General features: G+C 40.6%; 2 protein-coding genes across 2 annotated transcripts in view; both read right to left on the bottom strand.

The window, feature by feature from the left end:
- inip (ints3 and nabp interacting protein) overlaps positions 1-14,939 on the bottom strand; it is a 69,620-nt gene that overhangs the window by 28,246 nt on the left and 26,435 nt on the right. The window lies entirely within an intron of this gene.
- palm2akap2 (PALM2 and AKAP2 fusion) overlaps positions 2,769-14,939 on the bottom strand; it is a 107,503-nt gene continuing 95,332 nt past the window's right edge. The window contains exons 10-17 of the mRNA XM_072453515.1: positions 12,340-12,546; positions 11,310-11,609; positions 10,717-10,815; positions 10,503-10,604; positions 8,773-10,084; positions 7,521-7,702; positions 6,200-6,238; positions 2,769-4,919 (exon numbers count right to left, since the gene is read on the bottom strand). Coding sequence (XP_072309616.1) covers positions 4,755-4,919; positions 6,200-6,238; positions 7,521-7,702; positions 8,773-10,084; positions 10,503-10,604; positions 10,717-10,815; positions 11,310-11,609; positions 12,340-12,546 — 2,406 coding nt within the window. The 3' untranslated portion in view covers positions 2,769-4,754. The remainder of the gene's footprint in view (positions 4,920-6,199; positions 6,239-7,520; positions 7,703-8,772; positions 10,085-10,502; positions 10,605-10,716; positions 10,816-11,309; positions 11,610-12,339; positions 12,547-14,939) is intronic.

Genomic DNA, 14,939 nt, shown 5'->3' with positions numbered 1-14,939 from the left:
AACAGGGGGGGTCTGGGGGCCCTCCCCCAGAGATTTTCAGACCTTTTTTGGGTCTTCTGCTGCATTTTAATGTGGTCCAGCCGGCTAAAGTAAGAGTAAAATGTTGAGGTTGTAATGCTATAAAATGATGATGTGATGAAACTGTGCCAGGAGAAAATGACTAAAGCCAGTTATTAATACATTAGTGTACTTAATTACTCAATACAATATTGGCTATGAAAAATAATTATGATCAAATTGATTCATTTTAACTGAAAATGTAAAAGTAATAGTTATCCTTACTAATTTATCTTATACAGCTCCCAACTGTTCCTTCTTGCCAAAGTGACAAAACAAGTTATATTAAATTTAAAAAATAGCATAAGCATTGCTTGATTAACAATTAACACTGATAAAACAGTGCAAACATGTTATTCCCAGAGAATGAACAGAACGAGAAGTGAAGGTCCAAACCTAGCTATAGTGAAGAGACTGCGTTTCTGCAGCTTTGCCACTTTTGTATAAAAATATATAGTATTATTCTATAACAGACGTAATCATAATATGTCTGGTTATTTTTCACTATCAATTTATTATAATTTATAACAAATAGTCTAATGATGCTTTTTAAATAAATTGAAATGTTTTATTGCTCTATTAAAAGTGAATTAGAATATAAATGTTTGTTCTGATCAGAACATCACACACTGGACATGAAACAATGCTGCGATGTGATTGGCTGATGGACCTTACGTGCATAAACCTTTACGTTCCTCTTATTGCACGTTAAGAAGTCAAAGTAAAACAGACATCACGAGTCACGATCGATCTCACACATGGTGATGTGAGAGAGAGGGACCCAAACTCAAACCAGCTCATCTCTGACTGAGGCTGCTCAGGGGCCCGGGACAGGGGCCCGGGACAGGGGCCGCACACTGTTCACTCCAAAGTCTCACGTCAGAGGTTCTGGACGAGACGGACCGGATCCCCGCCTCTTAGTGACCCGGACCATAGAGGCCCCTCACCGGCCTCACCTGCAGCTAACACTACGGGGCTGGTGTAAATGTGAAGCTTATTATCTTTCATTCAGACATATTATTATGCGCGGGGCAGAGCTCTCGTCGCCTCCAGCCTGAGCGAACTAACGTGACAGAATCGTGTTGTTTCAAACAGCAGCATTAACCGTCTCTTTGTAAGAGAAGTTCACTACCTGGAGAGTGTTGTTGAGTTTGCAGTTTCTTTACATCGTCAAGAAGTTTCTTCTTTCGTTTTTTCGGCACCAGGAGATATATTCCTCTGGACATGAGGACCACGCAGGGACCAGGTTGTGTTGTGTTTATGTTTTGCTCTCGAGCTCCTCGCGCACAATGAAGTTGCCCAATCAGCGCAGGTTTGGTGTCTCGGTTGCCAGATTGTCATTACAAATAAATGCGGTTTGTGCGTTATATGTTACCGCTGTGTGCGCTGCCCATGGATCTATTAGGCGCTGCCGCGCCAGCAGCGCTACTACACTAGTGGCGCACGCTGCGCCTGCACTTCTCATAAGTCGGGTTGCCAGATTGGGGGCCCTATTAACGTCTCGGGGCCCTACGTGGCTGCATAGTTCGCTTATAGGCTGGGCCGGCTCTGACAATAACACATTAGTTCTTACTCTCTATGGGCCACTGACTGTTATACTTTTCTAAAATACTTACTTAACTTTTATTTTTCCGTACTTTGACTTGTTTTTGCTGTGTACTCTTGGTTTATGGTGAGTTTTAAGTCTTAGAATATTCTGACAAAAGCTGTATGTGAAAAACATAATATGATTCATAATATGATGAAGGTAATAATATTTTAACCTTTTTAAATCTAGGCTTAAAACGTATTTATTCAGACTGGCTTTTAACTCTAATGTAATGACACTTTATTTTGTACAGTTTGTTTTTACTTAATTTTAATGTTTTGTATTGCCTTGATTTTATTGTGAAGCCATTTGGTCACTTTGAGTGTTGTAAAGGGCTCTATAAATAAAGTTTGATTGATTGATTGATTGATTGATGATTCTAACATTGGTGCTTCTTACACCTTTCCAGATGTGGATATTGTAATGTTTGTTAACCAATTAGAAATACATTAACAGTGCTAATAGGATTTCTGAGTTAATGATTAACTCATAACTCATAAATCCTATTTTCAAACAGGTTTCTCAGAAGGAAGTAGTTTATCCCTATACTTTAAAATTGTAACTTAGTTATTTCGGTCACTATATATTTTAAAGCAGATGGTTTGGAAGTTACCTCTCCACCTCCTTCAGCTCCACAGAGGATATAGAAATACAAATTCAAATTAAAGAGTTTTATAGGCATCTAAGGCTGTTATAACCATTACATTTTACAGGAGTCAGTTTACAGCTCTGTGGGGGAAACATTTTGAAGACCCCTGCTTTAAAGTAACGTTACTCTTACTCGAGTAGCCTACACGTTTTGGCTCAACCCACCACAGAGTATAAGCTAGTAAAACACTTTCATACAATTTTAAGATAATACTTCAAAGATCAATCTTGACAAGGCACAAAGAATAAACACAGTGAAGAAGTTTTGGGTTTACAAGCACCTCACTGTCGTTGCTTGTTATGCTTGCTCGGGGGGTCTCATCTGGTCTGGGAATGGAACCGGGGACCATCTTGTTGTGATGCAAGCGTGCTAACCATTATAGCAGTCGTCAGTGTCACAGTAGGCTTAATTACAGGCCTAGCTGCTCAAATAAATAAAGGATATGACCGAGAAGAAACACAAAAATCACACACGTTTCTTAAAAAGTCCTTTTGTTTTTAATGAGAAAATATTCATGTTTGTAATAGCGGGCGTACAAGTGTGAGCCTTACACGTGCTACAAAAGAGTAAAGCAGGTTATAAGCATACGAGTGGTTAACATAGGAACAGAGGTTATACTGTTTTAATATAGGGTCGCGTTGTATATTATGACCACTTACTCCCAATCGGTGAAGAAACCAGCAAAAAAAACAACCAAAAAAGAGAAATAAAATCACCTCTGCATCGAGTCAGAAGACATTTTAGAAATCTTACACAGACAAATAGTTCAGAATTTCAACCTTTTAGCCACAATACACATTTTCATTTCTTTGTAACATACAAAAACAAAGTTGTGTTGCAAAAGTCAAGGATTATCTCAACACAGTAGGTGGCAGTCGTTATTGATTAGTTCATAATGACTTGTCAAATGTTTTTAGCTCCAGTAACTAAAGAAAAACAGACCTGCAATTGGATTTGTTCTTGGCAAAAACTGAAGAATTTTAATCTCACCAGCGTCAAAAGACACTAACACATATTCTTTATTTTTTGATGTCACGTTTATTTACTGCTCTGATACTAAAATAATGACGGAGATCCATTTGAATTTCATTTCAAGCCAAGTTCGGGAGCAAGACTAACTAAATAATAAATACATAGTCCATCATTGTCCAAAAAGTCGACTTTCTAACACCGAGCTCGCTGAACTCAGCTGAAGGACACTTTGAGTAAACGACAAAATGGCGGCATTTGGTTTGAAGAAAAAAATGTGAAAAGGCTCAAAACCACCTCAAAAACATGTTAATCATTCATTGTCAGTGGTTCAAAAATATTGTATCTTAATTCATACTGTCTACGGACGCGTGGCATAATTTAACTCTCTCAGGCCAATCTATCGTCCAACTTCTAATATATATATAAAAAAACACACTCCCTCGCGGTCATCATTACGTCCCAACTGAGCGATCATTAAAAAGGCGTTTCCGTTCGATGTTCACAATCGGCCTCGTCTTAAACCGAGGCGACTTTCGAAAGATTATCTCCTACAAACTTTTGGTATGACGAGAATTATACAAAGCATTTTCAATATTTCCCCCCAAAAAACGCCGGCAAGCGAGTCGTCCTGCCGGTCCGTTTGAAATAAGACAAGCCTACCTTGGTATAATAGTACAGGAAAAATCACAAAAAAGCAAGTTCACAAAGCAATACACTCAAGAAAGCTAAAATAAGTGACCGTTGAGTATAGAAAACACTTAAAAAGCGTTTAAAATTTCTTATTTGACGTAATTCGTTCAATTTGCCTCAAGCTACTTCATGGACATCGTCACAAGCCACTGTAGTGATTAAGACACATCTACCTATGTTTTCTAAGGCCTAGCGGGAAATGCAGCACTGAATAAAAAGACGCTATATATACAAATTGTGCATTCAACGGTCACTTCATTCGATTGCCGTTCCACCGCTTCGAATGGATTGAACCACGTCAAGGCAACTTTCTTTCTTTCCTTCTTTCATCTATCGTTTTATAGCAAAACGATCAATACAAAAAGTGTGAACCGATATCACCGCAAAACAATCTCTCGACTTTTAGGCAACCGTAAAAACTCCAACGCGAGAAATCCTATGAATAATAAGTCATTCAGCGTCACCGATCAAGCTCTAGATGTATATCCTGTATATATATATATATATATATATATATATATATATATATATATATATAAAAACAACACGTTATACTCCCGATTCTACTTTCCAAAATGTATTCGTTCAACGCACTTTTCAAGATACCATTTCAAATAGTCTCCCACGTACTCGTAACATACTTCGCTCTCTTCCTCAGGTCCAAAAGCCAACGCATTTCCACAATGATAGTCAGAAAGTAAAATAATAAATACTGCTCGCTCCCGTCTCAATCCTTCAATGCCATTGTCCTTAAAGTCCTGCTTTCTCGTGTCAAAATTGTCCATCATAAAAAACATTTCACTCTTCTTCCTCTTCTTCTTCCTCCTCCTCCTCCTCCTCCTCCTCCTCTTCATCTCCCTCCTCGTCCTCCCCTTGTTGACCTTCCTCCTTGATGTAGATCCCAGCCTCCCATCGCATTGCCATGTCGCTCTTTCTCCTGGTCACGCGAGTAGCTTCCAGGACCTGCAGAAGGAAAAATAGGCAAGGAAAGTAAATTAAAAAGTAGAACAATTATACAATATGCAATTTCAAGCCACTGAAACCCAATTGCAAAAGAACAGAGTCAGTGATGGTCAAAGCGTGCATGCACAAGGGTCCGACTGTGACACTGGGAACACCACACAACTCATGCTTTGACAGGTACTGACCGTCTGCAGATTCTAGCATCAAACTCGTCGAGATTAACTTAACCACACTTTTTATCCTCATAATGAGTCAATTCTGTTTTCATCCCAGACATCCACGTGCTGTCTTATTGTAATGATTAAGCATGTTATCTTTTCAAACTTGTAAGAAAGAGCCTTGTGAGTCACTATAAGGTGAAAGCTCATTAGCTGTTTTGCTAATTTGCTGTTTAGGACGTCAACCTGATTCACTGTTGTGTCTGAAAAAACGGATCTAAAGCTGTGGCCCAAAAAAAAAAAGAAATGAAACAACCAACGTTTGTCAAAATCTAGAAAGGTCTAAACGTCTACTTCCATATTTCAGTTTGAAAATTAGGTACTCCAGCTTTAATTCTCTATTTATTTCTGTAACAGTGTTTTCCATCCCCACTGTCTAATCTGGTCTAAAAACAAACTGATTGCTTGTGGTGTTGTCATAAACACATAGAAGTAACTACACTAATGATATTAAGTGACATTTATTCTCCATGGATCACTTATAAACTGAGAGAAACACTGTGATAAACTGGGCTATGACCTTGAGTTTAAGGATTGTTGTCATGTATTTATAGCTATATGGAGCACTAATAAAACCTAAAATCTATTAATATTACCGAGCTAGTGTGGTTGGTCTGGTAAAAACATACACTTTCAAACCAAAGTTACACACTTTCACTAGTATAAGCCACAAAAAAGACTCACAAACAGCATAAAGCGTCCGTATTTTCACACCCATAATAACTATGCCCAATCTATACCAGTGAATACTTTACAACATGTACAAGGATTCTTATGATTAAGCCGGATTTACTTTGTATTTCTATCGCTCCATTGGGTGAACAAAGGCAGGTCAAAGGTCACACAAAATTGATGAATAAGCACATGCGGAACACCAAAGTGCCCAGTGACACACGCCGACAGACCTGGACCCAGACACAAGGACTTAAGGACGATAAATGGTATTCGTGGTTGGTTTTGTTTTCTCTTGTGTTTTAGCGTGTGATGCGTCTGAGGCAGGTCTGTGGGCGGGGCACGGTTCACAGTGCAGAGTGCAGACACAGTGAGGGGGTGGAGCTATACCTCGTGGGTCACTTTACTGGCCTGCAGCAAGCGGGCGTACTGACCGCGCAGCAGAGGAGAGGCAACAACAACAACAGAGTGTCATTGACAAAACTGTAAAAGGCATCGACTCAAAGAGCAAAAGAAGAGTGTGGGAAACATGTTCACTTACAGATAAAACTTTGACACGGTTCATAAAGACGTGGATTCAACACTAGAATTTAACTGCGGCTGGTCGTGCATGTTGTTTCTACAGGAAGCGACATGTGTTTACTCTTTGTACTTTGTCTTTTATACAAGTAAAATGGTTCACGAATGTTGCCTGAAAAGTGTTGTTTTCTGTTGTCTGGCAGAACAGCTTTTCCATGACTTTAAAAACACGTATTACTGGCAAAGGCGTTCATCAAAGCAAGCGCTAAAAGCTCAGAATCACTTAACTCATTCAATATTTAGCGCAGTACTATCTCCATCTCCACACACGGGAAGTTTCAGAAACTTACAAGCCATATTTTTGTTGTTAGATGATTTCTTATAGTTCATCATGTTTGACCTGAAAGCTAATCACCAATGCTAATCATTGACGAGCATTTATTTGGATAAACCACAGCAACAAAGCCACATTTTCATTTTAAAATACAGCTGCACTTTTGTATTTGTTGTAAGTCAGCATTAGCTCACAGTAAAGATTAGGATTAGGACCTTTGGATTTGACATTTGTTTACTTTAAGACTAGAATCAAGATGGCTGCCGGTGGCGTGTGTGGTGGGTAGAGACATAAATGTATATATATTATATCAATACAACAGAAATGTCTTAAAATATATTAGTGGAGGTTTATTAGACAAATGTGAAATGTTTGTAAAATGATCCACAAAAGTTCAGAAATATCACCTTATACCCTTTATAGAAAGCTTAAAACATCAACATTTTTATTTCTAATTAGCTCTTTTTGTATCGTTCTTTACTCTAAACTATATACTTGATATTCAAATGTTGCATATCCTCAAAACAACATTCACATTATTATATTCTACATTTTGACACATTGCCCAATTCTAATTGTATTTCGTTCCCTTTTTGAGTTCTACTTTGAAACAAGTCTTGAGCAATGCCACTACATCAAAAAGAGTGGCCTTAAATTACACGAGCGACCGTGAAATCCCCAGAGACTCTCATTTCCTGTGTCTGGGAATGTCCCTTTTGGTGATGGACAGTGCTTGCTTACGCCAGCAGGTCCTGTTTAATGATGATTATTCACTTCTATTTTGAGTTATAAAAGAATCATTGGTGTTTATTGCTGAAATATATAATTCCTTGCCATTTAGTACGTGTTTGGACTTACTTGAGAGTCCTCCATCTTCTCCCTCCTCTTGACCTTGTGTGTTTCGTAATCCTCCATGAGAGTCTGCATGAAGTTTTTGGGGCGAGTCGACCCCGAGGAGTCCTCACTGCCGGCGTCGGACAGCGCTCCCTCAGACGGGGAGGGCGAGACCGGCGGAGCGGGTCGGACTTTCTCGATCTTTCCTGTACACAGCACGAAAAACAGCTCTTACTCTGGGAAATGGAATGAGAGAAAAATACCATCATATTCATGTGCAATTACTGTCGTACTCACATGCAATAGTGTCACATTCATGTGCATACAACTGATGAAAATAGAGTATTTATTTTACCATTATTATTATTATTAGTATTATCTTGTCTTACATTAGGTGTTTTTTATTTAATTTAAATTTTATTTTTATCTTCATTTATTTCCCCCCTCCATTCCTTATTAGGAAATGAGGTTTTGTCTATAGGAGCTTTTGTTTATAAGAGTTTTTGTTTATAAGAGTTCTTCTATTATTCTTCTATAAGTTATCTGTCCTTTTCCTCTGTATCTACCTGTGTTGCAACAATGAAATTTCCCCATGTGTGGACAATAAAGGCATATCTTATCTTATCTTATCTTAAAACCTTTAGTAGTGGATATTTTAGATTTAGTTTTTTCTCAGATTTAGCCCTTTATAACTGCCGAAGAACACGTTAAGGATTATAAGCATTATTTCACATGTTAGCATGATGTAAGCCATTGAAGAGTATTGGTTTGTTTGACATTTACACTTCAAACACTTCAAATTTAAAGACTTAAGTGTTAATCAAAGGCATTGTCTCCAGTCTATGTATTTGTGGCTATCAATGGTGATCCTAATCGGATCATTGGGTCTTCACATTTTAATACGTTAAGGATTATTATAGTCTTATAGTTCAAAAGGTATGACACAAAAACACCACACCTTAATAAAGCCTGAACAACGACTTGATTCAGTTACTAAGCCTGAATCACTCTTAATAAGTTATATTCTTAGTAAACAATTGAATCAAGTCTTTGTTCAAGGCTTATAAAAGTGTATTTGTCATTTAATCGCATCAAGGAACCATCTTCATTTCGCACTTCAAATTAATTAATTTGTCTTTTAAAGAATGTGAGAAGAGAACCAGATTTAGTTAACGCGTTCAAAAGATATCGCATATGTTGTACCACAATTTAAACTATTTTCTTCCTCAGAGTCTTTATGGTATCGAGCTCTAAAATAGTAAACATTTGGACAAACCCGGTGCCGTCTTTGCAGAGAGCGTGAGCCTGGTGGGCAGACTGTTACTCTTCATCTTATCCGCTGGACTTATGGTGGTCTTCTTCCTCACTGGCGCGCTGCCGTTACTCCCGCCGCCGCCGGACCTCACCACCACCGCGGGCAGGTTCTCCCTCTGCTTCTTCAGCTCCTCCTCCCTCTCCTGCGCCGCCCTGATCTCCTCTTCGATCATCGACAGGGTTCGCTGCTTCTTGGATCGCAGGCGGAACGGGCCGCTCGCCGGCTCCGCTTCCGGGGCTTTCGTCGCCGCCGCGGTGCTGCGAAGCTCTGCCGCCTCAGAGTATTTACTGAAATAGCTGAACTCTGGTTTGTCCGGGCTCGGCGGGGACGGGGGGCGGTAGACCGGGGTGGGCCTGGCGGTCGCCGGAGCTACCGGGGTGGGAGGCGCTCGGGCTATGGCGGGAGTGGACGCGGCAAGAGCTCGGGCGTAAGACGATTGGATTTTGATTCGCGGTCCGCCGTTTTTGGGTCGCTGTGGCGGAGATACCGGCTGAGAAGCTGGTGGAGAAGGCGTCTGGAGGTTGTCTGAACGCTTCTCTTGGACTTTGACTTCGGGGCTGGAGCAGACAGATGACTGCACGCTGTTGTCTGAAGACACCGGCAGCGGGCTACTGGACGAGGGCTGCTTGGAGGCGGGTGGAGACGCCGGGGCGCTCGAGTCGGAACACGACGTCGGCCAGTCGTTGCCGTTCTCGGCCGCCAGTGCGTGTTGGATGGCGCTCTCCACGAGAACTCCGGCGTGGTAGTTGAGATCGTCTTCGGACGGGCCTCCGCCGTTTTGTCCGTTGACGAGCGTGGTTGGTTGGGGAGTCGGCGGCGAGATTGGGGTTAGCGGCTGCGGAGTGGGCGGTAGGGAAGCGCCGCTGTCGGACACGTTATCCAAACTGTAGACGGTCGTGTCCTGCGAGCGGAGGGACAACTCGTCCAGCCCGGAGTCCGATTCCTCCGGAAAGCTGGACTGAAATTGGGCCTTCGCGTCTCCGTCTTCGGGCACGATGGTCATGACCGCCCGCGCGCACGTGAAGTCTCCGCCAATCCCCTCGTCCGACCAGGTCACGTGACCGTCCGCGGCCTCTGCGAGGAAGTCGCTGAAGCCCAGGCTGGTTCGGGGTTTGGAGAAGGGTTTGGCGGAGTAGATCTGAGGAGCCACGTCCTTCTTGTTCTCTTGGAGGAACTGCTTTCGGGCCGAACGGAAATCGATTTGCTCCTCAACGATGTCCTCCTTGCGGGTGAGCTGAGGGTCGAAGGTCACCATGGAGGGAGGGCTGTGAGGCTGTGATGAGACAATGTGGAGTGAAAAATCAGACCTGAGCTTTATTCACAGCAAATATCATTGTATAACTTCTTTGAATAGGACATAGAATAAAAGTCTTCCATTAATTACTAACAGTATCGTCTCTAATGTAGCAGATTTGTATAATTTTCAAACCATGACAGACTGAGCTAGTTTAGTTAAGACTGTTAATAGATACAAATGTTTTGTAATTAGATGAAGACAGAACAATCAGATTTTTTTCTCTTCTACTACACAAAAGGGTGCGTTTATCCTAGAAAGGGAGCAAACATGGCTGACACAAAATACTGAGATGCATTGTTGGACTACAATTCCAATATGTGTATAATATGTTTTAATATGACCAGAAATTAGTTTGATTACGACAAATGATTTGGATGAAAGTGCAGATCTTTACCTGAGTGTAAGTGTAGGGGTGACTCTGTTTCTGCTGCTTCCTCTCTTGGTATTTCTTTAAAGATTCAAGCTGCTCTGCATCCAGCTGTGCCTCCAGAGGAACCTTTCATGAAGCAAACACAAAGCAAAGAGATTATAGATCTAAGATTATCCAAACAGTTGGATATTTATAACGACTCAACTCAAACGTCATTGTAGTTAATTGCAGGCTGTACCTCTTGGGGGGGATTCCACCAGCGAGTGGCGATACCAGGGTTTTTCTTCACAGCCTGGTCTTTGATCAGCTCCTGGCGCTCTCGCTCCAACTCCTGCACCTGAGCCCGGCCACGCAAACAGAAGATGGGCAATTAACCACGAGTACACGCTGAGAATATGGCCTGAAATAATATCGTACAATTATGTAAGTAGGACTTGAGGAAGCCTTATATTTGTTAGAGAGAGTTTGTTTCGTGACCCATGCCATATTTGGTACTCTGTGGATAAATGGGCCATGCTCAGGGACCAATCTTGAGGATCAACGTAACCTAGCTAGATGATTGGCCTGCTCTGTATGTTTTAAATTCATGGAAGAAACAAGAGTTCCTACTAATCTCCTGTTAAGTCTGTTAAATGTGTATAATTTACAGTCTGCGGGTGTACATTAGCTTTGTAGTTATAAATATTTACATTTGTTCAATACAGAAAAACAGAAGCAGCTTATGCAGACAAGTCAAGGTCGGTACTCACTGCGCCTCCATTACTCAACCATCACTTGAAACACTTTTACGACATTGTAATGATGGATAATAAACGGGTCTCGGTTGCTTACCTCCTCTGTCGGCCGCCGCCTCGTCACCCTGACCGGCTGCTCGTCTCCGGGGGTGAAGAGCTTGGCGGGCTTCTTCTCCTCGTTAAAAGCCCTCAGTTCAAACTTTGGCTTGCTTTGGCCGTAGTCCTCATGTCCGTTGGTGTGGATAGGAGAGAGCTCCTCATGTGATTGGTGATTGACAGGCGAGCAGAAGGAGGGGCTAAAGCCATCCACGCTGATGGATTTGGGGTGCTCTGTCGAGTCGCCGTTGGTCGGTGTGTCCGAGGCAGCGTCTAACACCTGGTCCAAGTAGCAAATCTCCTGGACACAAATAAAAACGGTGATAAAAGGTGCTACTTATTCTCAAGCTGTCTTCTTATAGATCACTGATGTAAGATCTATGCACCATGTTTTACATTCCATCTCGACGGAAACAAGCAGGTGATGGATTTCCACAATCTATAACGAAAATGAGCTATACCAGGCTTTCAGACTGCTTCACTATATTCTAGTGGAAATCCAGTGGGGAGAGAAGGTTATTCGCAATTAATTGATTATTTAGATAATGTCAACACATTTTGTAATAAAAATGGGTATTGTTATCTGGACTATGCACCAACTTCAAAACATGCCATGTGCTGAGAGAAGAGGTTTTATGACTCGGACAGAGCAAGAATTACACTAAAATGACACAGGAAACATTTACATTTATGGCTCTGATTTAAATTCGATTTGTCTGCAAGTTTACTTGAATAAAATGTCCTGAAGTGGCATTATTTTTGCTTTATATGGGTCAAATTTGTAAAAAAAAGAAAGAAAAAAAAGAAATGCATGAAATCTCACTTTCACAGTCCAAACAAGTAATTGATTCATCGAAAGAATAATAGATGGATTAATTGAAAAAGCAAAATGATCTCTAATCCAAATATAAAGTCCAAAAAATATAACTTATAAACAGGAATAAGACATGCAGATTGGGGCCAGGCCAACAGAATAGAAGTGACCTATTGCACGGATTAATAAAACAAAGTCATTCTATAGTAAATCTCACCTGTACAACTTCAGTGTCAGGAGTTTCTTTCCGCCCGACTGCATTGTGGGACATGCTGAGGCAGCCATGTTGGATCTGCTGGCTCTCCAGTTCCATGGTTGCAGGCCTGTCAGTGATAACGCTGACCGACTCCTGGAAACTTACGCTCTTCAGGGCTCGCTCTCTGGGGACGGGGTCATTCACATCCTCGGCCGCCAGCCACGTGTTCTAAAGGCAAGAAGAAGAAAAAACATGCTTAGTAACTTGTGTAGAGACGGATAGTAGTACTGATTTAATAGACATGTGCAATAGAGAGAAATGTACATACAAGACATTATTATTCCACTTACAACATTAACTGCGTGCACTACCAAGACTGGAAATACTACTGTTTGCCACTAGAGAGCGCCAATAAACACAATAATGCCATTTGTTGTAGTTGAGAGCTGACTCTACGTCACATTCTTTTAATTCTGTCAAATAAACAGATTCAAACTAGGACCGTTGGCCTTTAGTCGTTAAGTCGATTATCAGTCGATTGCCTCTGACACGAGCATTTATATGAGTAAATTAAACATTTTACTAGGATTATAAAGCATTTGTATGAACTATTGCACATAGGAGATGGTATGGAATGAGTCAGCTGGAGATTTGGGTGTGAATTGACAATATATTCTGACAATTCACAAACAAATATGCCGTTTACTTTACATTTTCTGTTTTTTGGGGTTAAATATATGGTTGGGCGGGGTTGGTATATCTTTTGCTAATTCCACGCCCCATTTAGAAGATTACAGCCATATCACAAACATATGTTTACCTTTAATCAACAATAAAATCCATAATATTTGAAAGCTGTGCATGAAAATTTCTAAATTTAAGATGTTAACATTCGTTCGGTCTTGAAACAGTCTAAAATCCTGGAGTTTTGAGTCAAGTAACATGTTTAATGACACATTTTGGCTGGATTAATAAAGCAGTTGAATGGCTGTTATTGTCAATTATACTATGTTCAATCTTTAGCCACTTTTGGATGTTTCTTTAAAATAAATACATGACTGACCAAGATGTTTGGTTCATGCCCCCGTTTTTGCATTCTACAATCTTGACAACAATAAAATGAAATACATATTTAAGCTATGTCTGTACCATTATAGCTTTGTGAGGTGACACTTCCTTCCGACATAATTGGGTTGACAAGTTTAAAAATAGTGCTAGTGCATTGACGCTTTCATGAACAAACCCTGTGTTAAAGTCGCATTCCAAAAATACTGCAAAGCCAATCCACACAAACTTTTCTCCTTTTTACGGGCTTTTCTGCATGACGGCCTCTGGAGCGGGGCCACTGAAAAAAACCTGCAGCGGCCCCTGGTTTTACTGCCTGCCTGGATCTGTTTACGTCTATAAAGTGTTGTTGACCCGGTTCTTTGCAGCATGTGAAAGTGTGCGTGGGGATTTAATGAGGATCACTTGGTTGGTTTGGCTCAGTGTTCGCCTAAAACACGCACTCACATAAAAGAGGAAGTCGTCTTTTCACCGCATTTCACCTCCTGAGACACTGAGAGTCTGTTCCGGACGAGACCGGAGAGGATTCCATGACGACTGTTAAAATGGTAGTATATTATAGAGTGATGGAGTAAGGTGGGAACTAACTTAATACTTAAAATGTGCTTTTGCTTGAAAATAAGTGCATAAATATGATCTTACTGTGTGATAAGGACGTGTGTCTTGACGAGTAGAATGTAGAGTAATTCAAAGTGCTTTAATAGGATCAGTGGTATTATATGTTTACAGTTTCAGTTCCTGTATTAGATGTAGTTGTAGTAACGGAAGTAGCAGTTGCATTAATAGTTTTGATAATACAGTAGATTGGTTCTCATAACTTTGGACATACAAAGAAAAGACATTTTAAAGAAGATATTTATGTTTTTTTGGTACATGGTTAAAATCTATGACTCACGAAGATTAGTATTTTACATTTGGTCCAATTTGCACGGCTAGTTTTGCACTATTGTTCCAAATTTAGTCTGAATACTTTATCTTTAACACATTTTTTACGCATGGCCTTATTTTATCATAGTTTATATTTTATTCACTATTACTATTCATTGTTTCATGGCCGTTTCATTCTCATTCATTTCATTGTTCACTGACAATGGCACTAAACTTTTTCCTGATTCCTTATCCTGAATAAAAGAAAAGGAACATCCGGTTTAAAACCCTACAGCTGATTTAGGTAAGTTGTAAAATGCAAGTACGGATCAGAGGGAGTTAATTATTACCGGTATTATTCATTATTATTCAAAACATGCATGCGTCGCTCAAAATTAATCTTTGAAAAAGCAGAAGCTGTTATAATGGTGTTCTCAAAGTACATTTAGCATGATTTGTCCGTCTCCTTTAAATACTTTTTACTCTTGTCGTGTAAGTGCTGGTCTGGTTAAAAAGGCAACGATAGAAAGAAAATGGTAGAAAATGGTAGTTCATCCATTTGAAAGTCTTGAATTCTCTTTTCTTCACACTCACACCGACACATAACTGGCACATCCCTCCTTTCCTTCCTTTCCCGTTTCCTCCCGGAGCGTTGCCGTGCCGACACGCACCGAGGTCGGTCAAGTGGC

The sequence above is a fragment of the Eucyclogobius newberryi genome, unplaced genomic scaffold, assembly GCF_026437365.1.
Source record: "Eucyclogobius newberryi isolate DKJ021-1_F unplaced genomic scaffold, fEucNew1.0.hap1 SCAF_2, whole genome shotgun sequence".
NCBI lineage: Eukaryota > Metazoa > Chordata > Actinopteri > Gobiiformes > Gobiidae > Eucyclogobius > Eucyclogobius newberryi.
This window is presented reverse-complemented; position numbering and strand designations above follow the sequence as displayed.